Below are 27,953 nucleotides of genomic sequence, written 5' to 3'. Positions count from 1 at the left end.
TTTTTTCACAAGACAAATTGTTTATGAAGTCCTTATAGTTCTACTAATACTTTTATAAGTGGTTCTTATTTGCATAATATTTAAGAATCCATTCTATGGATAATTTAGAGCAGAAAAGTACAGACTGACCAAGTAAACTAACACAGAGCTTTACACAGAGTGCATTTAATATATATATTTCCCCCAATATAACATATATCATTTAGTAAATTCTCCAATATATGGTATTCTTCAGCCAATATATTTAATCTCTAACTCTATCTGCTGTTAAGTATTATCTACTCGGACCATCTCTGTTTTTATAGCAAAAAAATATGTTTAGAAATACATGCAGTATATACACATGTCCTTCATAGACATGCAACATTGTGTGTGCTCACAGACAGGAGTATAAAGAATGCAATGTGATTCACAGTAGGACTAAAAGCCTGACTTCACAATGTTTTTCCTCCAAAATTTCAACACATAACATATAACACATGGGGGAAATGCTGCTGTTCCATAATCCAACTCATCATTTGCCACACACTCAGCTGTGAATCTGAGCAAAATCATGCAGATTATGTTGACATTCTGTCATTATAAACACACATTCATAATGTGTTTGCTGGCTAACCAGCTAATCCATGCGTGCAAACAATGCTGTCATCTGCTAAGATTCGAAACAAAATGTGTGACACATTATAAGATCAACAGAGCTTCAGGGTTTACAGGTCTGTGCACTTATTTGGTGTTTGGCAATGCATGGTACGAGAACCTGAGAGCCCATGGTGGTGGACTCTTGCCATGCCTGTGCATATCGCAATCAAATGTATTCCTTTCCCATTACATAGTTGAAACACTACAGACCTCCCTCACTTAGGGAGTATGTCAGAGTTTAAACTGATGCTAAGCCAATTTGACACCAAGCCATATCAGATAATCAATACAGGCCTGCTTTTATCAATGATCAAATAAGGTAAATAGTTGCATGGTTATATATCCTGCATGATATAAGTAAATGCTTACACGTATATACTGTGTGTTGAAAGTTGCTTACATCTCATCACTCTTTTTTTCTCACTAAGAAAAAAAGTCCTCTATCCTGAATATTCTCTGATACTGACTGGTACAAAATCCTGAAACTGGTAACTGGAAATGTCCAGCAAACATCCCCTTACAGAAAGATTTACAATATTAACAGTTACAGTATATATTTTGTCTAGTTTATTATTATTAAATAGCAGCATGTATATTTAATCAGCTTTTATGGTTTATATTGTTTGGATTATCCGCCATACAAGTCCCTGTGAATGAGCTGTTATTACAGAAATGTCTCATAAAAGCACATTAATATAAACCTAACTGGAAACCAAAGAATTATGGCATTTTGTTGCGTCAGAAGCTGAATTAAATGGTCAGTGGTAGCACAAGTGGTTAAGGCTCTGGGTTGTTGATCAGAAGATCGAGTTTCAAGCCCCAGCACTGGCAAGCTGCCATTGTTAGACCCTTGAGCATGGCCCCCAACCCACCCTGCTCCAGGAGCACTGCATCATGGCTGACCTTGTGCTCTGACCCCAACCCTCCAAGGATGGGATATGTGAAGAAAGGATTTCACTGTGCAGTGGTGTATACGTGAAAAATAAAAGACAACTTTTTTTCTTAGTTTAATTTAAACAATATATCTAACATTTGAAGGTACAGAAAATCATTGTGATACAAACATTAATTAACCCAAAATACATACATTTAACGCATAAATAGTCTTCGGTTGACTAGAGCAAATTCTTCTAGAATTGCATGTATATGGATGGCTCCATTTATCTTACTCTCAACTCTGACTAGTTTCTCAGTTCTCGCTAATGGAAAAAAAAAGCTACAACATATGCTACCACCACCATGCTTCGATAAAGTGCAGTGTTGAGTTTTAGCCAAATGTGGTGGGTTTTTTTCCCCCCATCAGTAGGGTCTTTCTATTTTTTGTGTGTATACAAATATATAGAAATACTGTATATGCACAATTAAGTCCATTTTTGTTCCAGGAGGTAACACTACAAAATATGAAAACATTAAGGTGGGGGGGGGGTGATTGGAGGTGAATACTTCACTGTACAGCCAGCAGTACTATCATAGATGCTGTTATAAAAATGTTAAGCAACAATTTCTAATCAGTCACACTTGAGAGCAAATTGTTTGTAACTCACAGTTAATATCTTGGACCCTGGGACTTGGTACTTGTCTGTCTTTAATTTAGAGTGGACTCTAAAAGACTATCAAGACTTTAGACAGACTTGTTACTTGTAGAACAATGACTTGTTCCCACCTCTGACCCAGGTGATAACACAAAGAGCTGAGGTGTGAAATATATTTGTGGTGTGTTGTGTGTGTGTGTGTGTGTGGTGTGTGTGTTGTTTCTAGCATGGAATATCTTTCCTATACCAAAGATCAAAAATGTGATAAACAAACACAATCATGAATCCATGAACAAGCCAATAAATTAAGCAACATTAGAAAAAATAAACTCATCCTAGCCGGTTTAATAAACTCAAAGTAATAAAGCAGGAGGAAGCACAAACTTACAAGCAGCCAAGACCACACAGAATAAACTTACTGAAACACTTATCATGGACTGGACTTCCCAGAATCTTGTGTGGTACATGGAATATTGCCATGGAATATTTCCCATGTGTATTCATTTAGACTTTTGTGGTAACTCAGCAACCCACCAAATATGAGATAAATCACATATCAGGACTCAGTGTCTAAATGTTTTGTTTTTTTTACATTTTGGAATAAAGTCTCATTTCTAGGGGATTCCTAATTAGTCAATTAAGTTAATTAATTAATTAATTAGTTACTTTTTTTTTAATTTTCTATGTATTATCATTACATTTATTCAGGCTAGTCATCTATAAGAACTTGTTATTACGTTAATCGTATGTAGAACATGCAGCGTGAGTCTTAAATAGACTTTATAATATATAGGTTTAGGATTTTATTGGGATTATGGGGAATTTCATTGAGGCTTTGTGGCATTCTGTGGGTTTTACAGGGATTGTATGGGGGTGGCATGTGTGAAGGTATCTTATTAGACAGGCTGACGGGTGAGCGTTATTCATTTTCATGTAACTCTGTGAACATATACCAAAGCATTACATGAGATATCCATGAGATTACCATGCAGTTACCAGGGTAACCCGTGCATTTCCATTAATAACACATGAATTCCATGACATAGTCAGTAGTAAAGTTGTGATATTAGAAGTCATATAAATATTATATCATCCATTGTCTGTATCCCATATCCTACACAGGATACTGGACCTGGAGTCTATCACAGGTGACACAAGTACAAATCAGAGGACACCCTGGACAGGGTGCCAGCCCAATCTCAGGGCGCAAGTGCACACACTAACACATTACAGACAATTCAGAAATGTCAAATCAGCCTAAAATGTATGTGTTCTTTTTACTGGGGGATGAAGCTAGAGCACCCAGAGGAAACCCCCAAACCACAGAGAGAACATCCAAACTCCACACACAGGCCAGAGGCAGAAATCAAACCCCCAACCTTAGAGGTGTGAGGCAAAATTAAACCAGAGAAGAAAACAAAATGAAGACAAAACAAATCAAACTTGATAACCAGGGAAGTATCTAGGCCTTGATTTCAACAGATCATCAGGGCAAAATTGCAATGCCTTGTGGAAATGTAAAAGAGAGCACTGGGATAAAACAGACAACATACAGCAAAAAACAAACTGTTCTAGAATTGTCAGCTTTGCCAAAACTGAATGCAAAAAAAATTTGATTGCAGGTGCTTCTTATATGACGCAAATGCCATCAGTGACAGATTTCTTACAAAAGACATCCCAAATAATTCTCCACCCCCAAATTCCATCAAATCACCCCTAACTTGTGATTTTCATACAGACTTGCTTGCGTAAATCCTTTTTAATTCACTATCATGGTCCATCATTCATCAGCATTAACACACCACGTTTATAAAAATCAGGTTACTCAACCCTTCCAAGCCAAGTGCTCTATTGCTAAATACAGTGAGCGGAACGAGAGATTGCCTTCCGTGTAAAGCTGTCCGATGTCACAATTACTGGAGCGTCGATTAGAAATTTGGATTAATTAGGTCCTATTGTTCTGTCCTGTTGTTCTGTAAACGTATCTGAATAGCTAATTAGCTAATCAAATGAATGACATGGAAAAGGAAATGAGGAGAGAACGACAGAGAGACGCAACACTGGTTTAGACGAAGAATAATTACTGTATCTAACTGATTATGCGCTTTGTGAAGAATAATCTCAGCAAATCAGCTTTAATTATACACAATGGGGGATGGAGTACAATAAACAGTGACAAGATTATATTAAGTTAAAAGCTATGTACGTATGTAGCTACACAAGTCATTAATAAGGAAATACACACATACTGTATATGAACACATTTATCATTCCTGGCTTTTCTCATGCTTTCAACCGGCATATGGCAGCGTGAGAATTGACGTTCCCGTAGCATCCCGTAATGTTCCCTCAAAAGGGAATTACACCAGGTTACGTATATAAGATGCTTGACACACCACAGGCATCCACTCATGCTTCCTTCAGACAAGTAGAAGCTGGAGTAATGTGACTTATATGGACTTATTGGCGCTTTGCCACATGTCCTATCCGAGCCTTTAAATTGGCATGTGTGGACACAGACTTCCTCGATGAACGCAATCTATAACAGGAACTCACTTCCTGTGTGTTCAAAAAGGACTCTAAATGGATAGATACTATGACATTTTGTGTGTTAATGAATAAAATATCAGGCAAATGAATCATTGTCAAATTGCTGTGGTATGAGTAAAAGAAAACTTCTTGTGAAATTTTGTTACAGAAAGCTTATCATTTTTATGTTATAATAGTAATGACATCACACCACCTTGTAGTTTTTGATTATTTTTCTATAACTGCACATCCCCAAGCATGTTTCCTTACATACCTTTCGCTTTATGTAAAATTCACATCAGACAGAAGACACATTCTCCACCGTATTTTTTCTCAATCAGTTTATCAATAAGTATAAAGAAAAGGTGCACTGCATTGCAACAATAATTTGGTTTTGGGGGTTTTTTTTTGCATTTTTTGTTTTCAGGGCTCGATTCAGGGTCAGATCCGTCAGCTCTGACACAGCTCACCTCTGTAAATAAGTGCTGACACCAAACATGACCTTAAATACTGGAGCAAATGAGAGCTAGATCAATGCTCTAATGAAATGGTAGGACGTGGGAGACTGGGTGATTTCTATATGCCAAGCACACATACATATAAAAACAAACACAAAGGATGTGCTCCATTAAAATATTTGCTTTATCTCAATTCTGAAAATGTAGAAAATCTGGACCATGAGATATTCCAAATGTCCTGTTTACTTGTTAAAATATTTGACATTTTAAAGCCGTATACACATTCCCTTGCCATATGTGCTTTTACACTTGCTCATGCATGCTGTTATCCAATTAACCAATCATGTGGCAGCATGCAGTGCATAAAATACAATCATGCAGATACAAATCAAGAGTTCCGGTTAATGTTGACATCAGACATCATTGTTAAGGACTTCGACCGTGGCATGGTTATCGTTGCCAAATATGTTGTTTTGAACTTTGCAACAGCAGTTCTGTGGGTAAAATCACTTTTTAAATGGAAAAAGGTCAGAGGAGAATGGCTAAAGTAGTTTAAGCTAAAAGGGAGTCTATAGAAATTCAAATAACTACCAAAAAAGCATTTCAGAATGCACAATATGTTGATATAACTATCAACTATTATTCTGAATTTCCATATTTCAGTCGCTTTGAGACAAGGTGTGTTCTTAAAAAGCACAATACAAATAAATTGAATTAAATTTTTAGAAGTGAGTGTTTGGAGGGGAAAAAATGCATGCTTTATTAAGCAAGGTGCATGTGTCTCAAATTCAATCTGAGAGTCTACATTAGGTAACTAGTTGACTAGTAAATTAGTCCAACATAAATACTGATAGTGAGATTCTGGAAGTTAAAAAAAATCATAAGGATTTCACTTATCAGAGAATTTTCACTTATGAGTAAAAAATTACCCCTCATTCTCCTGTTCTTGGTACACCTGTACACCACTCTGAAGCAGGCAAAACGGTATATTTGTTTTGGCCTTGGACATGTTTTTTGCCCGGGGAAATGTTAAAAACATCTTCAAACATGCATGTACATGCTGGGAATGTTGCCACTGTTAAAGTCTCATGAGTCTTTTACACAGCAGGACACTGGAGCATACAACATCCTTAGACAAGATCATGATACTGTCCAGATGATTTGGCTGAAATTCTGCAAAAAGGTGGCTGTCTTTAGGCTTTTTTTCCAACGATAAACACTGAGACACTGAAAAGGCAATGTACAGTATTATCCATGGTCTTGACAGATAACAGGAATTCCAGTAATTGGGCCTAAGGGACAGGAAATCATAATATCCTGGGGATTCATCATATATTACTCATGTATTGCTTAATCACTGCACTTCAGTGTGAATCTTTCATCTGAATTTTTTTAAGTACTATACGTCTTGGCAGTCAGTGCACATATTTTTATGTGTTTTACTTGACACTCCTGTATGTGAATCTGCTTTAAGTAAATGTCCTTATTTGGGAATTTTGTTTAAATGACTTGATCAAATTTTTAAGACTAATTTTACCAGGGGATGTGTTGAAGTGAAACAGGAAATTTTTATTAATTTGAGAAATGTTTCAAAATCCCATCCATCCATCCATCCTTTTTCTGTACCCCTTATCTTACACAGTATTCCAGGGAACCTGGAGTCTATCGCATGGACACAGGGCGCAAGTTGAGGGACACCATGGACAGGGTGCCAACCCATCACAATCATACAAATATTTTTATACCACAGATGCAAATTTTGAGGGGCTACAATGCAGGTCTTTGACCTAGCGAAAGATACTGACTACCCCAAGGAAAAAGCCCCAAAGCACAGAGAGATCAGTCTGAGTCTTTTATCTATAGCCTTAACAGGTTTAACCCTCCAACCGATCTTGCTTTATTTTAAAGTTCCATAATGTTTCATTATTTCCATTGGTCTTTGGCAATTTATAAGGAATATAGGGCCTTTTAAAGGAACATAATACGTGAAGGGGGATTAGAAGCTTATATAATTATTTTCCCTAATCATCACATACTGAAATGTTTTATTCCTCTTATTCTCAGATTTGGGAATCCAATAGCATTGTGGTATAATAGGGATGAAACCGTATTAAAACATTTTTTTTTAAGTTTACTTCAACTCTTTAGTGTATATACAGCTAAATGTAGACTTAATGCTGCAGTATGGGGAAATTCATGTTTAAAATCCATGCTTAGAATAAAATAGTGGTTGTATGGTTGGTGGGTTTTTTTTATTTAGCTACCATTAGAATCATTAATTCATGTATTTTTCCTTCAGCTTTACCTACTAGGAGTCACAGTCCCTTCAGCATATAGCTTATGATTATATGCCATCTCTGTTATTACATTTTAACATTTAATAGAACTGAAACAGTTCCTCCGTGACGTGTAAATTAGAATAGAACAGAAATCCAAGCTAAACTTTGTGTGTTAAGGATTCTCTGGCTCGGAATGCATGGGTCATTCCATGTTGGTGAAATCAGGGCCATTATAAAGCTGCGAAATTTCTGATTCATGATTTGTAATTTGTGGATTGACGTGAAAACTTTTTCACAATCACAAGTTTGTCATTAAGACCCTCTATGGCATGAAAATGTCATAAGCTGCATCCCATATAACATAGCATAGACTGTCTAGTGCATGTATTTTAGAAGGGTTGTATCGTCTCGAGTTGGGTTTTTTTTACTAACCGGGAAGTGAAAGCCGTTCCCCGGTTGATGGCAAATGACGTCAGAATCATGCCAGCTTTAGCAGATTAGAGTGAATTTTTGAACACTGACGATTAAAACACACATAAAAAACGTATTATATATTTTTTTCTCCTCCAGAATCAGCACCTGCCTCTTTTCCTACACGTAAGCGATGCTAAGATCATTGAGGGCATGACGTGCACAACATTCCACACATTTTTTTTTTGGGGGGGGGGGGGTGGTTCCAGGTACTTGTGCACTTCTCCTACCTGGAATGTTTCACATGAACACGCTACTTAGTCACATTAATGTTTAATAAACTCTTTCTCTAGCGTTTGTCAGGGTCACATCATGTTTCCATATTTTCCTAGTCCTTGACCCCCCTCTTCATTTCCTTAGTGAGCTTTGTTGTTGTTGTTGTTGTACCAAAAATATATCATATCTACTCTTCTCCTCTCTGAGGAGCACTGGACAGGATGTTAAAATCATCAGTCAGTTGTTAAAAAAATAAATACTCTGTGACCACCAAGATCTTGTTACATAACGAATAAGCAGAATGAAATGTCAAACTGTAAGTGCGAACTCTCTGATGTAAAGAACCATTTCTTTTGTAAGATCTGATAATATAGATGAGGACTGAGATAAGGAAAGGGGAGTTATGGAGTGGATAATGTATGTACATCAGAAATGTGTGTACATCATGATGACCTTGTTTCCCACACAACGGCAGAGATAAAGAAAAATGTGTCTGCCTTTCTGACTTTTTTAAGAGGTCTTTTGTGTTGTTTGAGATTTGATTTTTTTCTAAAAGAAGGCAAGCTGGGTTACTGATATTAGTTCTTCTGTGTGAATCCCAACAAATGCAGGTGAACAAAGGTCTAAATGATGAACAACGGCATCGCAAGGAGCTCAAGGCAACCTGCTAGACATGCTGGAAGACTGTTATTGACTACGGTGTTAATAGGTCACTATTGTGTTGTAGGTCGCTACTTAAAAAAATGTGAGCAGATTGACCGTTTTAACTCTTTTGTACAAAAGGTCAGATTTCCCTATGAGTCTTAAAGCATGTGTTTAGACGACATGCTGACGGATTCGGATCCTGGCGTTTCACGCAAACTTGTGGTGCCGTGTTTCGGCTCGAGTGCACACTGTCGTTAAAGCGAAACAGAGACGTACCAAATACTACAAAATTCTGAAAGTGGTGTAAATATTTCAAAGATTCTTCCCTGGTACAATATTTAAAAGACTTTTCACTCAAGTTACTGCTGATGACATCATTCCATTTCATGAAAAGCTTCATGTTAAATTGAAAAAAATAAATAAATAAATAAAAAATTGCCCAGACAGAAGCACTAATGATCTCAGCCTTTTGGAGCCCACTGTAGTTGTAATTAAGTCATGAAGCAGTGAACCTACATAATTAGCACCCTGTTGGTGGAAACATATGGTACTTCTGAAGCATCATCAGGGAGCATGTCACCTTTCCAGACTCTCACTTATCCTCTTGCTCAAGTTGAAACCCTACTCTGAGGTTTGCTCTGAACATTTAGTGAGATGGTATAGTTATAGCACAGCGGTGGATTGTCTACAGTGGGCTCCATCTTTGTTTTTGTTTTTTTAGGAATTAACACACCACTCGCTTAAATGCTTAAAATCAAAAGCACTGCTCAAAATGATACACACACAAATATTTCTATATGCCGTATCCATTAAAAAGATTTTGAATGACGCTATACTGTACGTATGAATCCGACATAAATGAACATACTGAAAATGCATTATTCAGTCCCTCAGCTCTCAGTAATCACTTTATCTCAGTCAGGGTTGTAGCACCGGGTGTGAAGCAAAAATACATCCTGCATAGGACTGAAAATGGATTAAATATCGCACGTTTATTACTGTTTATGAACTACGAAAAATCAATAAACACAGCACTGGCTGGATGCATCAATATAAGAAATCTGGACTAATAATCCACTCTTATTTATTCTGTATATCCTACACTGGGTGTAGAACTGGGAGAACATGCAAACCACACAAAGAGAGAGCAGAATCAATCCCCCAAAACATGATAACCACTAAGAGTCTGTGCTCCACCCTACTTAAATAATATTATTAAAGAATTTAGTGGACAATCAAATCTACCGAGACAAGTGGATGAAGGAAGTAGTTCTTGTTTTTCCCACTTATGTTCTTAGTGAACTTTGATGTTGTTGTTGTTGTACCGATTAAACCATATCTACTCTTGGAACAATGGACAGGATGTTAGAACCGTGATAGCAACTAAGAGTCTGTGCTCCATCCTGATTAAATAATATCCTTATTTTTTTAAAGAATTTATATATTTAATGTTTATGGTGGGGGGAAAAAATCTACCAAGACAATTCTGAAAGTGAATAAAAGTAAAAAATAAAAATAAAATAATAATAATAATAATAATAATAATAATAATAATAATAATAATAATAATTATTATTATTATTATTATTATTATTAATCATAGCTGAAAACATGGTCATCTAATCTTATTTTGAGAATGAGAAAGCTTGCCTCTTATTCTTTCTCATTCTCTACCTCCACCTTCAGTTCAATCTCTATACCTTCTTCTTCTCCTCTCTCTCTCTCTCTCTCTCTCTCCATTTCCTCACATTTTCTCCACTGTGTATTAACTTCCTTTATTGTTTGTATTCCACTAATACATGCCGTGGGATTAAGTCTAATCAGCGTGTTAATTTCAAGCCAAATAACTGAGTAATGTGGTGAATAAAACTGTGTTCAACTTTACAACTGTGTTTATTGTCATTTGGCTTGCTTATTCCTTATTGAGTGCTTACATTATTAAATGATTACACCTGTTTCGTTGTGTAGATTTTATTATAGATATATCTCTATATATTAGGTTTCTGTTTTTGTTTTTTGCCTCCAGACTCTTACACTGCTCTTACACTGCCATCTTCTGGTAGGTTGAGTTAGTCCTTCTGACATGGTTAGAGGTATAAGCAGTGATCTTTTTGACAGTGTTTGTAGTTTTGGCCATTAGGTGGAGTTTTGGACTCAGTTATAAAGAGATGGCTATCAGGAGTAAGGATATATACCCTGATGTGGCGCGAAAACAGGGGGTGTTGTGGTATTATGTGATGTGAACAGACAGCCGACTTTTAAGCCGTTTTAATATTGTTGGTCCACAAAACAAGTTTCTCTTCTCACAAGTCATCTGACCTGAAGACTTTCCACAAGGCTTAGACAGTGGAAAATTCAATATATATGAGAAAGTACATACTCTGTTTACATATACAGTAGCATCCACCATGCAAGCTGCTGTAACAGAAAATGAAAATTCAACACCTTCTGAATCCCAGAGCTGTGGTTTAAAAGTTCTTTTGTGCTTAAAATCTTTTGTAACCTAATTTCTTAGTGCGCAAAATAGCCTACAGCGTAGCACAAATCTTTACGCTCATGTTCTCATGCTAATTCTCTTATTCGAATGTTGTTTAGTGTCTGTTCGCATTGATCTGATGCTAAGCTATGTATGGTCTCAGTTTAGCATTGCTGTTTATCTTCTTTATTAATAATCTTAGAAATGTAGTGAATATGTAGTACCTGTACATGAGAATATAAAAGCACCATTTACTGTATATATCACAAGATCGGACCTCTATAAAGATTACTGACAAAGGCTTGATTAAACATTTCCACATCTTATTCAAAATGTCAGCTGTTGTTTTTATTGTATTGATGTATGATGGATGAGAATTGCAAGAGGGAAAGGATGAATGTTTTATCCATTTTGATATTTTTAAGGCATAGTAGAGTCAGATTTTAGGCTTAAAAACAGATTATATACATAAAGATTATGTATAAAGATTATATACAGTATCATGCATAATAAATTACATATACAGATGTGTGAGAGTTTAATGGGATGAAAATGTAGTTCTATTATTCACCAGAAGAGCTTCAACACGCCTTGGAACAGATTTGACAAATCTTGTGAACTGTACTAGAGGGACGAACACTATTCTTTCACAACATAATCCCTCAGTCGGTAGCTTGATGATGGACGAGTAGAGAGCTGTCTGGTGGCTTCAAAGTGTCCCATAGGTATTCAAATGGGTTAGGATTTGCTCACTGTGAAGGCCATAGTATGTGCGTTACATCATTTTAATGTACATCATCAAACTCATTCTGTGAGTCCTGGGGCAGTGTGGATAGGGATGCTCCCATCAGGATAGAAATGTTTCCTGTTCGGAAAAAGGTGTTAACTTTGCATCAATTTGCAGCGATGCTTCTGTCTAAGGGGACAAGTGGACCCAAACTATAAAAACCAAATAAATAACCCCATTCCCCCAACGCAAAGTTTTTACCATTTTTCAGCTGTTGTTTCTGTGAGCCTGTGCCCAGTGTAGGCTCAGATCCCTGTTCTTGCCTGACAGGAGTGAAATCTGATATGCTGCTAGTTCATCCTCCTTAATGTCTGATTTGTTCTCTCGAGCATTCTGAAATGCATTTCTGCTCACAGTGGCTGTAAATAATGGGTATATGTGTTAGTGTAGCCCTCCTGTCAGCTCAAAGGAGTCCTATACATGTATATACAAAACTGAAAATATAGCGGAAATGTCTTCAGCTGTTTAAAAAAAGAAACAGAAAAGTAAAAATATGTATATAATTTATTTGTAATATTGACCTGCATGAATATATATATATATATATATATATATATATATATATATATATATATATATATATATATATATATATGGTTGTTTAAGTGAACAATAAATACCGAAATGAGAGAGAGAGATGTATACATTTTATAAATGAAATAAAGATGTGTGACATTTCCCCCAACTTAGCCCTGCTTTTCACACCAAGGTCAGGTCGAGAGAAAAAACGATTCAGTAGATGACATTCAAACAAATTTGTGCAAATTAAATAAAATTAGTACATCTTTCAGTCTGTTTATACCATACTCTGTTCTCTTATCCATTTTTTTCACATCTAGATTAATCTGTAATCAGCAAAACATCATAATCTGTTGACCACACACATCTTTTTTTTCCACATTTTTAAGAGTGCAAGGGGTTTTTTTTTTTAATTAATTAATTTAGCAAATTATTACCAAATCTGTAAATTTGTATTGTTACTGATAGGCTTTCTAAGTTCACACACTAACTTATTCTAATTGAACTGCGTGATTTGCATGCTCCTGAGGGGCGAATGCTTAAAGGAAGAGTACAGCAACCATATTTCAACAAACTCACCCATTCTACTTTACTCATAACACCCCTCCATAACCCCTATTGTGTTGGTCGTCCCGTTCCATCGCTCCGCAACCCACAAAAGCACAGGATTGCCACTCAGAGCTTTTATTGAGAAAACAAAGGCCTCCCCTTGTCTGAGAAACCCATATCCTAATTGATTCTCATTTTCATTAGTCACCGCGAGAGGCTTTTGTCCTATGGGACTGGGCCCGAGCCAGAGGAGGGAAGCTCTCTGTCGGTCTCAGTGTGCCTGACCCGGAGAGCTCTCCTCAAAGCGCCAGAGAGCCAGGCTTGCCTTTTGAAGTGTGTCCCCTGCTAACTAAAGGTCAAAATAATAAATGTAAGCCCAATTGAAGCCTGGAGAAGGAGGGGGTTGGACACAAAACAGGGGGTTTAGGGGAGGACGAGTGCACGAGAGGAGACGTGTTGAATTCATTGAGTTGGACGTATCCAAAGACAGCGCAGCACGATTCCACGAGAGAAAGAATGGAAGGTTCATACACTCAGACAGGGTTGGCTCCAACAGTCTGTGGGTTTTGCTGAGAAATAGTCTCTCTCTCTCTCTCTCTCTCTCTGCCTCTGTATCTTTCTCACCCACTTTCTCATCCTTTTTCACACTGTATCTATTTCTTTCTCTCCCAGTCTGTCACTGTCTTGCTCTTTTGCTCATTGTACCTGCAACTCAACCTACCAACATCAATCTTCTTGAATATATATATTACACACTTTTTTCCTGCATACTTTTTCTTGTATATTATCTAGATGACTATGGATAACAGATTCACATCCACTTTCATAGATTTCACCCATTTGGTAATCGTTTGGTAAGGAATATCATACAGTCATGCAAAGTATATGACCTATTCATCTGCCGCGGAATTTCAGATCATATGAAAAAAGCTCAAGAAAAGCATTCTTATAACCCTTGAATTGAAATATCTCAGCCTATTTAAGATGCTACTTCACATACTTTAACCAGTCATTTGACCATTTGCAGCTGCCATAATCCAATATACAGGAAAAAATAAATGAATAGCCCATTTCAGTGTCTACTTTCAAAGATTGTTTATTACATATTTTGAAAAGGACATTGCAATCAAGTCATTTCAAAATTATACATTACATCAAATTAAATCCAGTCTTTAGAAGATATCTTGTTTGGTAACATTTCTCTGTTTACAGATACACATATTATAAACCTATTCAGTGCCAGCTTTTAGGTAAAGATGTAGTAATACTCCATATTTATGATTTTCTTTTTAAAGGAAATCAATCACACAAAGTGTAAAAATGTAACATCTACTGATTTAATCGATTGGAGCTTGACAGCTACACTTTAGATATTGTTAAGAACCATGATGCAGCCCTAGCTGCTAGTGTATAATTTTATTCCCATGTAACTAATATCTTTAAAGTTGTTCACTGGCATCTGAGCAACGTAACCACAATAAGACATACCCCAGATAACATGGGGAAAATACTGCATTGTTTCCAAGATTGCTTCTTGAACGCAGCCAAGAGCAACTAAAGGGAACTGGAGTTATTGTTATTACCCCTGTCTTATTGCTATACTAGCTGCCTAATAAAATCCACACTGGCTATAGAGTGCTTTATTATTATTATTATTATTATTATTATTATTATTATCATTAATGCAATCAGCCTACAGAGCATTATTTGGACTGGAGTAGAAAGAGAAAACCACCAAAGTATAAACCCCCTGGAAGAGTGAGTAAACATGCTAACTACCAAGCCACCATAGATGCCTGTTATTATTATTATTATTATTATTATTATTATTATTATTATTATTATTATTATTATTATGAAACCAGGCACACACTCTAAAATTTACAAAGCAAGCTTATTGTTCCTGGCATAACCTGATGGGTTTTTTTTCCTTCTTATTTACATTTTCCATAAAATAAAGCACAAGTGGTGGGGAATATTGTTTATAATTTGTTTACTTCACTTATATATGCCTTTGCATATACACTGACCAGGCATAACATTATGACCACCTGCCTAATATTATGTTGGTCTCCCCTTTTGCTGCCAAAACAGCCCTGACCCATCATGCACTTTGTATTCTGACACCTTTCTATCAGAACCAGCAGTAACTTCTTCAGCAGTTTGAGTAACAGTAGCTCGTCTGATGAATCGGATCACACGGGTCAGCCTTTGCTCCTCATGTCGCCAGTTCAACACTGTTCCTTCCTTTTGATAGATACTGACCAGTGCAGAGCGGGAACACCCCACAAGAGCTGCAGTTTTGGAGATGCTCTGATCCAGTGGTCTAGCCATCACAATTTGGCCCTTCATCAAACTCATTCAAATCCTTACGCTTGTCCATTTTTCCTGCTTCTAACACATCAACTTTGAGGACAAAATGTTCCCCTGCTACTTAATATACAGGCCCACTAACAGGTGCCATGATGAGGAGATCATCAGTCTTATTCACGTCACCTCTCAGTGCTCATAATGTTATGCCTGATGTTGATTGATTTTTGTAAAATCTTGTAAAAATAACTTCCTTCCTATGACCCTATGTCTGTTATTATCTTGCTCAGCTGTCTGGCCTAGTCTTCTTTCTCTTGGTTTTTTATTTCTTTTATGTTTGTCTGGTTGTACACCTTAATGCAGCAAGAAATCTGTGTAACTATGTCTGGCCTCTTTTCACACATCAACTAGTTTTAATTCCTGGTTTAGCAAACACCTTAAAACAGAGCAGGGAAAGAAAAAGTGTGAAATGCAAATTATAGAATTGATTCGGCTGACATCATACGGGAGCGACAGCTCGTTGCGAAGAACACGGCGTGTGACGGAATGCGCATGCGCAGTGCAAACCGACGACGCAGCCTCCGCTGAATCCGGCATTGCCACGGTAACCGTGCTGCTCCGTTCAGACTTTTTTTTTTTTTTACATTTTCCTCCAAAAATCTGCCCTAAGGATCAACCACACCGTTACCGTCACGGAAAATCGGTGAGTTTACAAGATATATATATATATATATATATATATATATATATATATATATATATATATATATATATATACCCCATGTAACCTGATATAGTTTGTGTATCAGCGTTAATTGCGTGATGTCAGTGGTTACTAAGGTAACTGCTACCTTTCATTTTGGTGGATAATTGTTCTATCGAGGACGTGGCGTTTTATTTCAGATTTCTTTTACATAAATATGCTTATTTTTCGCTTTCTGCATTGAAAGTTATATCTAAAAGCATTTACACCTACGATACGAGACATTCTTTCGAGCAATATTGCAACAAAAAGACACGTTTTTCAGTGTCCGGTGTCCTTTGTGGCTGGTTTATATTTCTGGGATTCAGGCACTGAGACCGTACTAAATCTAGCGTACTAAATAGTATGGATGATCAACTCGCACTCATCTACAGCTAGCGTTGTCGGCGTACTATTTTTTGCATACTGTTTAGTAGGCTAGTAATTATGCGGCTTAGACGTATAAGCTTGGCTGTTTATTGATTTCTAGCAGCTAATACTGCTTACTTTAACAGAAAATTACAATATGTAAACACTATACAAGATATACTAAGATATTTATGGCGTACTATCTATAGCATATAGTGTTTAGTAGGAATCGCGTTAGAGCTGAATGACCGCGGTTATATACAGGAGAACAAGAGCAGGCCTATTGAATAAACACCTATAGGGTTTAATGAAGACTTACAAGCTTACATGATCCCATTAAATGCTCTTTTAGATGTAAATATATTAGTGTTCATTTATCCAGGGGTTTGTGACGGTGTAGTACCCAGATTGTGTGTGTGTGTGTGTGTGTGTGTGTGTGTGCAATTGAGCATCCTTTATAAAACCTGGATTCTCTTCAAATATGCCATCTTTTCTTTAAAATGCTGAAAAAATCAAATATATGAACAACAACCTCTCTAATCAGAAGTTTTAAAGAGTGAGTTATATATATTTATATATATATATATATATATATATATAAAGGGTGAGGGTGTGCATCAGGGGCCATGGGGCCATGGGGGGGGGCAACAGCCACCCTTATCCGAACTGTTCTTACAATTGCAGACTACATTTGTAAGTAATAGAAAAAGAAATTGGTTTTGCCACGTGTCAGTGCATTCATCTAAATCGCAGGCTCGTAGGATCTGATAAGAATCAGAACAGCTATTACTGAAACACCAGAGGACTGCTAAGGGAATAATGAAGCAAATTTAGCTCATGTGTCAACAAACAAACAAAAACAATCTCCAGGGTGTAAATTCAGTAATAAATGTCGTATAATTTATTACAGAACGTATTCCAGGCAAGTAAGACATCCAGATGTCTTAAATATGTCTGAAGCTGTAGAAGGAGGAATCAACTGATATTTAAGAATTCTAGATATTTTCTAGGAAGCTGTTCCAGATGTTTTAGGCCATAGAAAATGAAAGAACATGGAAGTCGATTGTGAGATACGAGTTGTCCTCTTCTCTCCTACAGATAATGTATTTGTGTTTGTTTCATCGTTTGTGTGGGAGCGTGTGTGTGTGTGTGTGTGTGTGTGTGTGTATGAATGTGTGTTCACACTGACTCATAATGACATGGCCTGAGATTCAGGCAAGTGAAGAAAAACAACATGTGCATCAAATGTCCTTTCCCAGAACTGCAGCATATATAATCAGTTGTGTATATATAATACATCACAATCTACAGCATGAACAATATTGAAAAATGCTGCAAAACACCAACAATTATTTCATCAGAATTTCATTAATGAGGATTGAGGAGTATGCTAATTTTTGATAGCTGCCTGGTGAACAGCCATATTTTGTGCTGTTTTGGTTTACAGATTTGTCTTCACGTCGCCAAGAGCTATTCATCAAACTGACAGGAAGCATGTGGACGCTGTTAACTAGGGGTTAATTAGCCTCAGCTCACTCTTTAATAAAATAATTAACCCTCTAAATACTGCCAGTGTGATGGGCAGTAAAGATGTTTAAACATTTCTGTTTATATAGTAAACAATATCATGATAAATAATATAAGTGGTGATAATAGTGTAATGTTGGGATAGTAATATAGGTTATTAGTCCAGTCCCACTATGGCAGAAAAGTCTGGATTATTCTAAATACACTAATAATTTAATAAATGTATCTTAATTATAAATAAATTGTGATTTTTTTTTACTTGAGTTTTAGGGTTTTTTTTGTTGTTTATTCATTTCTTATTTTTATTTATTTGTTTTGTTAAAAAAATGTTTGTTTTAGGTGGGTAATAGTTTTTGTTTATTCAGTAATTCACCAATTTCATTGATTTGTTTGTTTGCTTTTTTTTTGTTTGTTTGTTTGCAGGGAAATAGTTTTTGTGTATTTGGGTTTTTTTTTTTTAAATTGTTTGTTTAATTTTTTTTGGTTTGTTTAAGGTAGACTGTAGTTTTTGTTTATTCATTCATTCATTCATTCATTCATTCATTCATTCATTCATTCATTCATTCATTCAGTAGATGCTTATTTTCTTTGATTTGTTTGTTTGTTTTGGTGGGATAGTCGTTTTTGTTTATTCATTCACTCCTTATTTTATTTGTTTATTTATTTGTTTATTTGTTTAGCCAGTTGAGGTGTCTTTGTGAAGCTAGACTGTGGGATTTGTACATTTTCTCCGAGTACAAGTGTTGGTCATTCTGTAAACAACTCCAACTCCACATTTCTTCAAGATGAGACTCGAGTTTTCCGAAAGCTTCACAGCACACAAAGATCACAGCTGAAGTGTGGCAGAAGCATCACATGTTCTCTGCTCGTTAATCTTAACGCTGCAAAGTTTTCCACTTATTAATTGTATTAATTAGGAATTAATATTCCAATCGTTCTTCGTGCATTTGTAATGTGTGTGCAATAAAACTACATGTGTGTGTGTGTCAGACATGGTGAAACTGGGCAGCACTCTTGGCGAGAAGGTGGAGAGGGAGCCATCTCTGGAGGATGGCTTTGATAACATCCCTCTGATCACACCACTGGAGGTTAACCAGCTCCAGAAACCATTTCCAGATAAGGTAAGCAATCGTGCATGACAGCCAGCACCTCTACGTCTCCGCATTACCACGGCAACTCCCTTCCTCCTCTGTGTATTCTGCACATGACTCCAGACAGAGCTTAAAAAGAGGAGTGCAATGCAAGCTGTATCAGAGAGGAGTGGCATAGCTGTGACATTGTCATACATAATGCTCACAAATTCATTTTGATGCGTTCTCTTGCTAAATGTCTCAAGAGGACCGAGAGTGATTTTACACACACACACACACACACACACAGATGGCGTGAGCAGCAGTCGTTCTGCTCAGAGAGAATCAGAGCAGTGTTTGTGTTTCATAGGCAAATGACTCATTTCTCAGTGACAGTGATGGCCAAAATTACATAGCATTACAAGATCTGTGTGCTTGTCATTGCTCGTGGCTGTGTGTGTGTGTGTGTGTGTGTTTGTTTGTGACAAGAAAAAAGAGAGATCACTTTCTGAATTCAGCAACCTAAGATCTTCTGCCAACCCACTGGTTTCAGTTGTTAGTGTTTGGCCTAGAACTCTCGTTCATGGAAAGCTGTCAGGAAGTGACAGCGATCCATAGTTTCAATCAGGTTTGTTGTTTATTCCTGCACTGGATTGTGGGGCCACAATGGTATTGGTTCCTGCAGTGTGCTGAAGATGAAGTTGCACAAATCTGTAGAGACATGTGTATTTGTGTGTGTGAGAGAGAGCGTGTTTTTTTTATATCCCAGAAGTGTAGGACAGGTTTGACCTTGGGACCAGCAGAAGCAGCTTTCCCATTAAAACGCATTAGAATAACCAAAGGTTTCCTTTTGTAATGAAGAATAAGGTTAGATTTAGTTGCATGTGTAGCACTAATTAGCTGCATTAGCAATTATATCGAAGGTGCTTACAAGGTTGGAAATACAGACGTGTCGGAGTGTGTAAGAAAGATAAAGGATGCGAGACGTCACCACATGGCATCTGCATTTAGATGATGAATTATTCAATCTTAGTCTCTCAACTGCATAAAATTTAGAAGAACCTGATGATAAATAATGGACTGAAGAGGAACTACATGGATCAGGCATAACATTAAAGCCACTGACAGGTGAAGTGAAGAACATGTATTATCTTGTTACAGTGGCAGCTGTCAAGAAGTGGGATATATATTGGGCAGCAAGTAAACAGCCAGTTAGTGAAGTTGATGTGTTAGAAGCAGAGAAAATTGGGAAGAGTAAGGATCTGTGTAAGGATTGTGTTGGCTAGACGACTGGGTCAGAGCTTCTGTAAAATAGCAGGTCTTGTGGGATTCCCAGTTCCCAGTTTACCTAACGAAAGTGACACAAGGAACGACAATCAGTGACAAGTGCCTAAGACTCACTGATGCAAGTGAGAAGCAAGGTTAGCCTGTCTGGCCTGATCTCACAGAAGAGCTGCTGTAGCACAAATTGCTGAAAATGTTAACGCTGGTTATGACAGAAAGGTGCCAGGACACACGGTGCATCACAGCTTGCTGTGTATGAGGCAGTGTAGCTGCAGACTGATCAGAGTGCTCTGATTCTCATCACTGTCCAATGCATGTGAGCATCAGACCTGGACCATGCAGCAATGGAAGAAGGTGGACTGGTCTGAGGAATCAGGTTTTCTTTTACATCATGTGGACAGCTGGGTGTATGGGCCTGGGGAAGACATGGCACTACTAAGTGAAGAAGGCAAGCTGATGGAGGCAGTGTGATGCTCTTGGCAATGTTCTGCTGGGAAACCTTGAGTTCTGGTTCATGTGGATGTTACTTTGACACCTACCTCAGTATTGTTGCAGCCCAAAGTACACACCTTCATGGCATCAGTATTGCCTAATGGATCTGGTCTCTCTTTTCTTTTTTTTTTAGCAGGATAATTCTCTTTGCCACACTGCTAAAACTGTTCAAGAATGGTTTGAGGAACATGACATCAAGTTGCTGGAGTTCATGGCTTTGACTCCCCAGATCTCAGTCTGATGGTGCTGGACAAACCAGATCAGATCCATGTAGGACTCACATCACTGCTTACAGGATCTTAGTGCAAGATACCATCACATCTCCAGAGGTCTTGTGGAGTCCATGTTTTGAAGGGTCAGAGCTGTTTTTGTGGCGCAGCGGGGAACCTACACGTTATTAGGCAGGTGGTTTTAATGTTACGGCTCAGCGGTGTATATTCTCTATTTCATGCTCACTGATTCACTACCGATGCCCACGTTTGTAAAAATTTCTCAGACACGGATGGTGTAACGACACCTCTGCACCATTTTGAGAGCTGTTCCACCTGGCAGAGTACATGCTGAAGCATTCGTCTTTTCTTCTCATCATTTCTATAGGTTATTGTCAAAACAACCACCGAGTATCAGCTACAGAAGAAGCAAAAGAAGAAAATGTACATGCCAAGCATTAAGAAGTTGAATATAAACCTTTATGACGAGGTGTCAGAGAAGGTCAAGGTAAGCTGATCTTACTTTGCTGTTACCGGGATTCTAGTTTAGAAAGTTTGGTAGTAAGCAGTAATGGTGTAGTTGTATATCATTGGTATATCTGAAACAGTTCTACTGTAGGAAACACTTTTAAGCAAATATCAACTTTAACATAACCACAGGGGAATTATTCATTCATTCATTCATTCATTCATTGTCTATACCCGCTTATTCCTAGGACTCCTAGGGTCACGGGGGTCTGCTGGAGCCTATCCCAGCGCACATAGGGCGAAAGGCAAGACAGGGGAATTACTGTTACATTATTGCCATGGGGTTTATGTTACCTGTGGCCTATCAAACACGGGCTTGAACTGTTTCTAAAGAACCATTAAGTTCATTCCGACAGTATGTCTGTGGTTTCATGACCAATAAACTAGAACTATATACATTATTTGTTGGTTTGCCATGTAGTGAATGAGTTATTTTATTTTTGTGGGGTTGTCATTCATTTTGAAAGCACTTTGTTAGTGTTCAGAATAAAATGTATTGGCCAAAAGTGAAGCAGAAATTCAGGACACATTGGACTGAAAAATAGTCTGCATGCTTCTTCCATTTTTATTTTTTTGTATAGTTGTTCGAATTACTTCAGTTTAGTGTTTTGCTTTATTGCTTAGTTAAAACAAGGCACGCTGTTCCTCCACAACGTCGTGCTATCTATAAATAACATCTGTTGAGCTATTTATAAAATATAAAACTGGTCTGCATTTTGACCTTAATGTCACCTTAATGGCTTCAGTTTAGTGTCTCAGACTGGAAAAATCTGTTTTACTGTGTTACTATTTTGAACTTTTTGTATTTTTATTAAATCACGCATTAATAGGATTTTATTTATTTACAATACTGGTTGGAAAGTGTCTTCGCCACTAGTCCTGGTATTTTGCATTCCTTTCTAGTTTAATAGAATTTTCCTTATAAATGATAGTGACATTAGTGAGAAGTTGAAATATAGACATGAATTTCTTGATTTCTAGTTTTTTAATATTCCATACATCGCCTTTTTTTCTGCTGTAATGACACTGTGCACTCGAACTCTGCAAGTTTGAGTTTGTTCAGTTTCATCTGCTCCAGTAGAAGAGATCACACATGAGGAATTTTGAAATAACGCAGAATTCTGAATATTTAGTTATATTGAACATTTAGCTTACTTTTATTTTACTGAAAATTCTCAAATTTGTAGACTTAGGTCTCAGACCTTTGGAAGCTACTGTATATCTATACAATATAAACAGTATAGTTGAATAGTTGTCTGTATTTCCTCAAAACAATTCAAACAATATGATACGCAGACTGTCTCATTAAAACGTTCTCCAAACGTGCACAATTAGAAATATTCCAGCTGATTACAAATACATAATACTATAATAATGTAATATTTTCACAGAGGTGCCAGATGTTTATCTGTAGGATTTATGATTTGTGACCCCTTGTTACGGTAATAGGGACTTAAAGAAGAGACACTTTGTGCTATAGTGGTGCAGCGTGATTAGTCAACGTTATCTCAGTAACTTGTGAGATAATAGAATACAAGAAGGTTAGTCTCCCAGACTTTTCCTCACTGTGTGCTTATTGTTGCTTGGCACATAGCTAAAAAATAATAATAATAATAATAATAATAATAAGCCATCTTGATATCTGCTGTAGTAACCCTGTTCTTTCTCTCAGCCTGCTATGATTTTCCTGTTAGCAGTGTTGAATGCTGGCACCTCTGCTTTCCCAGACACTATAAATGATAGAGTAAGTTTAACATCATCCTCTGACAAGAAAAACAACAAGGAACTCTATTGTTGCCTTTGTGTTAGCGTTTGCTGTAGAAAACATTTCTGTATAAAATGTCTGCTGTCATGACTCCCTGCTTGTTAAATATTTACATAATGAGTTTGGGTATTAATCAGCTTATATACTTTAATACACTTGTGTGTGTTTCAGCTCACAGGACTTATTCTTATCACCCTGGCTTTCCTTGCGTGTCTGCTGCTGCTGGTTATGTATAAAGCTTTGTGGTACGACCAGCTTAGCTGTCCCGAGGGCTTCGTCCTCAAGGTAACTACAGTTTTGCTCCAGACTTATCACCACTTCCTTATTATATTTTGTACAAACACAAACAAGCCTTGAGGGAATCCTCATCTCAGACATCCTGCTGCTAAGAAGCAAGCTAGTAGGAGAAATTAGTATTAGCACAAGACGCTGCTTGGTGAACTAGCCTGCTGTGGAGTTCTAAAGCTGGTGTTTTCATACAGTAAAAAAAAATAACAAACCTGTCAGTCCTCACACACACTTTTAGAATATATTTTTTCCCTCGGCACATTCAAAACAATGTCTGTGTCTGGTCTAATAATCTCACGCATGGCTCCCATAACCTTTAAAGACCCGATATTAGCTTATAGCCTGTGGTTGCTCAGCTAGCCCATGTAGCATCAGGGCTTTTTCCTCCCTTCAGTGCAGGAGTGTAAGAATGTCTTTAATTAGTCTTTGCTGTGACTAAACTGTGATTAAGGCCCACGGGAGCTTCCACCTCTGCCCCTTTGAAGTCGACGCCAAAGATGTCATTAGTGAGATATGCTAACGCAGTATAGTCGACTTGAAAAGAAAGGAAAATTGCCTCTCGTTAAAAAGGAATGAGGTCCACCAAGGCCAAGGCTTGTTGGCATGCAGTAGCTTTCAGTCCAACACGGAGTCACTGTTCACCATCCGATTTGCCTCAGGTAGCCTTCTGTGATCGCCCGTGACACAGCTATTTCATATCTTTATCAACACTGTCAGGACTGAATGCACGAGGTTGCAAGGTTTTTAAATTTAGATGTGCTTTGCATTTTGAAATAATTGACAACACTCATCCTGTCTTTCTATATAAGCTTATTCTTAAGATAGACAGACTCACTTTCTTTTGTGAAAAAAAAAAAAATCATTTCACAATATATAACAATAAAGAAATACCACAAAGACTTTTTTTAGGGGAAAAATATAATCAGTTCTTCTATACGTAATGATTCGAATCATAATCAGAGGGAAACTTTTACAGCTAAAAGTAAAATAAGCTTCGACTAGCAATCAATTGAATACATGAGAATATTAAAGAACATTTCTTTTCTAAAAGAATAATAAAATTGTAATCAAATGAAATAATAATAAATAATATCATTTTTACATACATACATTTATAATACTTTTATGATATCAATACTTTTTAACCATAAGGTGCAAATTTCACATAATAATTTCACAACATAGCATTAAAATGCTCTTTATTTTACTGTTCCTATAGTAACAGCTCATTCAAGAAGCTGTTATTTCAGACAATCCACACAATCTATACTTAATAATAATAATAATAATAATTTAAACCATGTATCAATAAAGCACGTTATACAATTTATTTTATTTATTTATTTATTTTATAGAATTTATTTACCATTTTTGGGAGGAGTCTCCAGTGTCAGTGGTGTATAAGTCAAAAAATTAGGCCACTATGTTTAATAACTGCAGTAACACAAGCCACTTACTTTTAAATGTAAATATAAACTGATTAAAAAGCTTGATGTGACATGTCATTCTTTGCTAAATACAAAAATTGTAATAACTGGCAAATTGCTGTGTAAGAGGAAGAGGAGTAACACACTTTGGCCTGTTTAATTTCCTGTACCAGGACACACTGTCAGGTTTTATTATTACTAATAAAAACTTATTTAGAGCTCTTCTGTACATTAGGAACACGTTACAACCTTAACCATGTGAATGTGGAGGGTTTTTTTTGTGAAAATTTTGTTCAGAGGAACAAAATGCCAGAGTAAAATTATTTAATATTAATATTAAGTGATAATAATTTGTAGTTAATATTACGGTTTTGAAGCAAGACCATGTGAAAGCTAAAAATATATATATATAAGCTGCAGAAAACAAAATTCAAGACGAAGGAAGAGTTGGGGTCTAATCACATAAGTGAAAAGAAATCTCATGGCGAAACCCATAGAGATTCACAGTCCTTAATAAATAGATGTAAAATGTAATGTAACGCATTCCCTCACTTAACACCTTCTGAACGCAGCATAAGCACTGCACCCCGGCTGCTCTGGAGATGTACTACCCCGAGCAGGACGCAGGCTCCAGGGGAAGCCTCTACACCGCCATCAGCCATCTGAACCCAGCTAAGAAGGCTCTCCCTGAGCTCTCATCTCCCTGGCTGCCTGTCATTAACGCCATGAAGGAATCCCAGAAGGCCAAGGGGGAGGCGAGCCACTCCCAGCAGTGAGGGATGGAGAGAGGGGATGGTGGAGGAGGAGCTGTGACAGAGAGGCTATGTTTAAGTGAAAAAGAAGAAGTACAGCATATAGAGGAAGGGTGTGTGTGTGTGTGTGTGTGTGTGTGTGTGTGTGTGTTGCCTCTTTAAGTACGTTGCCATAAGCATCCAGACGAGATCAGATATTTGACATCAAAAATGTAGAGAGGAGCAGAGTCGAAGTCAGCAGATTCCTGACTTCGGGAATCTCCCGTACTCATACTTGACAATACAAACGCTACGAGCTCTTCAGAAACCGTCTCGGTGTATTAAATCAAATGTAGATATTAGCGGCTCGTCCTTTAGCTTCACACCCTTACGTTCTTTGACTCATCGTGCCGTCGTGGATCCGTTCGTTTTTTGCCTCGATGTTTGTGCTTTTCACCATTTCCACCTTAAGTAGCTCTCACTCGGTTTAACGTGAAAGTAGCTTAGCTTAGCAGAACAACTCATGCATGGCGTGTAAAAACGTGCTCTCTAAAAAAAAAAAAAAAAAAAAAAAACGCAACAGGAATTAAAAAAAAGCATTAATACAATAAATACAGTTTCAATCATAATCTGTACATTTTTTCTCCTTAACAAATTCTGCTAAAAACAGGTGATCTGTTAATAAATCGAAATATAAAGCTAGCAAGCCATGTTTTTGCTTTATGCATTAGACACACTTTATACCCATGTAGAGATTACTGTATAATCACTGGCTGTTTACATGAAAATGAAAAAATCGCTGAATGTAATGTGAAACACAAGTGAACAGGATTTTTTGATATGTATTTATCACTTCATGTATTGAGATATTTTTCTTCCTTTATTTCTGTATGTTTATTTGTGCTTCTCATCAAATTCAAGCCACCAGCAAACTGCAGACATATTTCATTAAAAAACAAAACATCCTGTTGTGCACACTCAAGAATGTGAAATTAAAAACCACAAAATTAAGTCCTTATGTATGTATTCTCAAGGACACTATTATGAATGTGCAACCTTCACTCCCAACTGCAATATCTCTTCACCGGTTTCCCCCCAATTTGCTTGCGATATTTGACCTTGAAGTATTTCTTTTTTATTTATGTATCATTTTTTATAAGTACTCATCTGTATAGCTTTTGGATATTTATTTGCTGGAACTATGTCATTGATTGTATTACGTTTCAGTATTTTGACCTGGAGCTTTATTTTGATATTTATTTTCATACTTTTTTGGTGTGTATTTTATTTGATATTTATTTTCATACTTTTTTTTTGGTGTATTTTTACAGGAACAGAATGGTTAAGAAGCAGCTACTGATGTTAATTCTCTTAATTCTATTAAGTCATGTGTATATGTGGCAGTCTACTGTTATTAACTTGCTTCATCTTACGGAAATAAAGATTTCAGTATTCAGCACTCTGTCCTTATTGACGTTCAGTTGAGATATATATATATATATATATATATATTACATTTTACATGTGTCTAAAATTCAAACAGTGTTTTTTAAAATTATTATTATTGTTTATTAATATAAGCTTTTTAAACCTAAAGTCTCGTGACACATCGAGAACACGACCGGTTCCTTCTTTCTCACCTTTAATTAACAGAAGCTTTCACATAAAAGCAAAGCTCAATCCGTACACACTCCACACACGCGCTCTGTAAAATGTGAGTAAAAGAATATATATACAGTATAAACACGCGCACAAAATGGCGCACTGGAAAACGCAACGAATAAAGATGCACATGTGAGTAAGGCCGCATGTGTGTGCGTAGGTATGTGCGAGAGTGTGTTTGCCGCGCCTGCTGTGCGTCTGTCTGCATCTCATTTACACTCCCACATTTTTCACACCACCACCTTGCACTCTCTGCTCTGTATTGAAATCAACAATCATCCCTCTCTTTCTCTCTCTCTCTTGTGCTCTCTTTCACACTCGCTCTGAGTGACAGAACCTAAAATTTCACTTTGCCTAGGGCATGGAACCAAATAAAGTGTTTAAAAGTATTTATGAGGGCATTTACTGGGCCCTAGTTTGGTCAAGGCACAGCTAACGTTGCCAGGAGA

The 27,953-nt window shown here is 37.0% G+C and overlaps 1 protein-coding gene across 1 annotated transcript; it reads left to right on the top strand.

The window, feature by feature from the left end:
• Nucleotides 1-15,954: 15,954 nt before the first annotated feature.
• Nucleotides 15,955-27,298, top strand: caly (calcyon neuron-specific vesicular protein). The gene is given in 6 exon segments (XM_058379989.1): nt 15,955-16,113; nt 19,039-19,169; nt 21,492-21,611; nt 23,568-23,681; nt 25,684-25,858; nt 25,861-27,298. Coding segments are annotated over 5 exon segments (624 nt in total). The 5' UTR covers nt 15,955-16,113; nt 19,039-19,040; the 3' UTR covers nt 25,947-27,298.
• The last annotated feature ends 655 nt before the right edge of the window (nt 27,299-27,953 follow it).

The sequence above is a fragment of the Hemibagrus wyckioides genome, linkage group LG26 (genome assembly GCF_019097595.1).
Source record: "Hemibagrus wyckioides isolate EC202008001 linkage group LG26, SWU_Hwy_1.0, whole genome shotgun sequence".
NCBI classification, from domain to species: Eukaryota; Metazoa; Chordata; class Actinopteri; order Siluriformes; family Bagridae; genus Hemibagrus; species Hemibagrus wyckioides.
The sequence above is the reverse complement of the archived record's forward strand: the minus strand, read 5'-3'. Positions and strand labels throughout refer to the sequence as shown.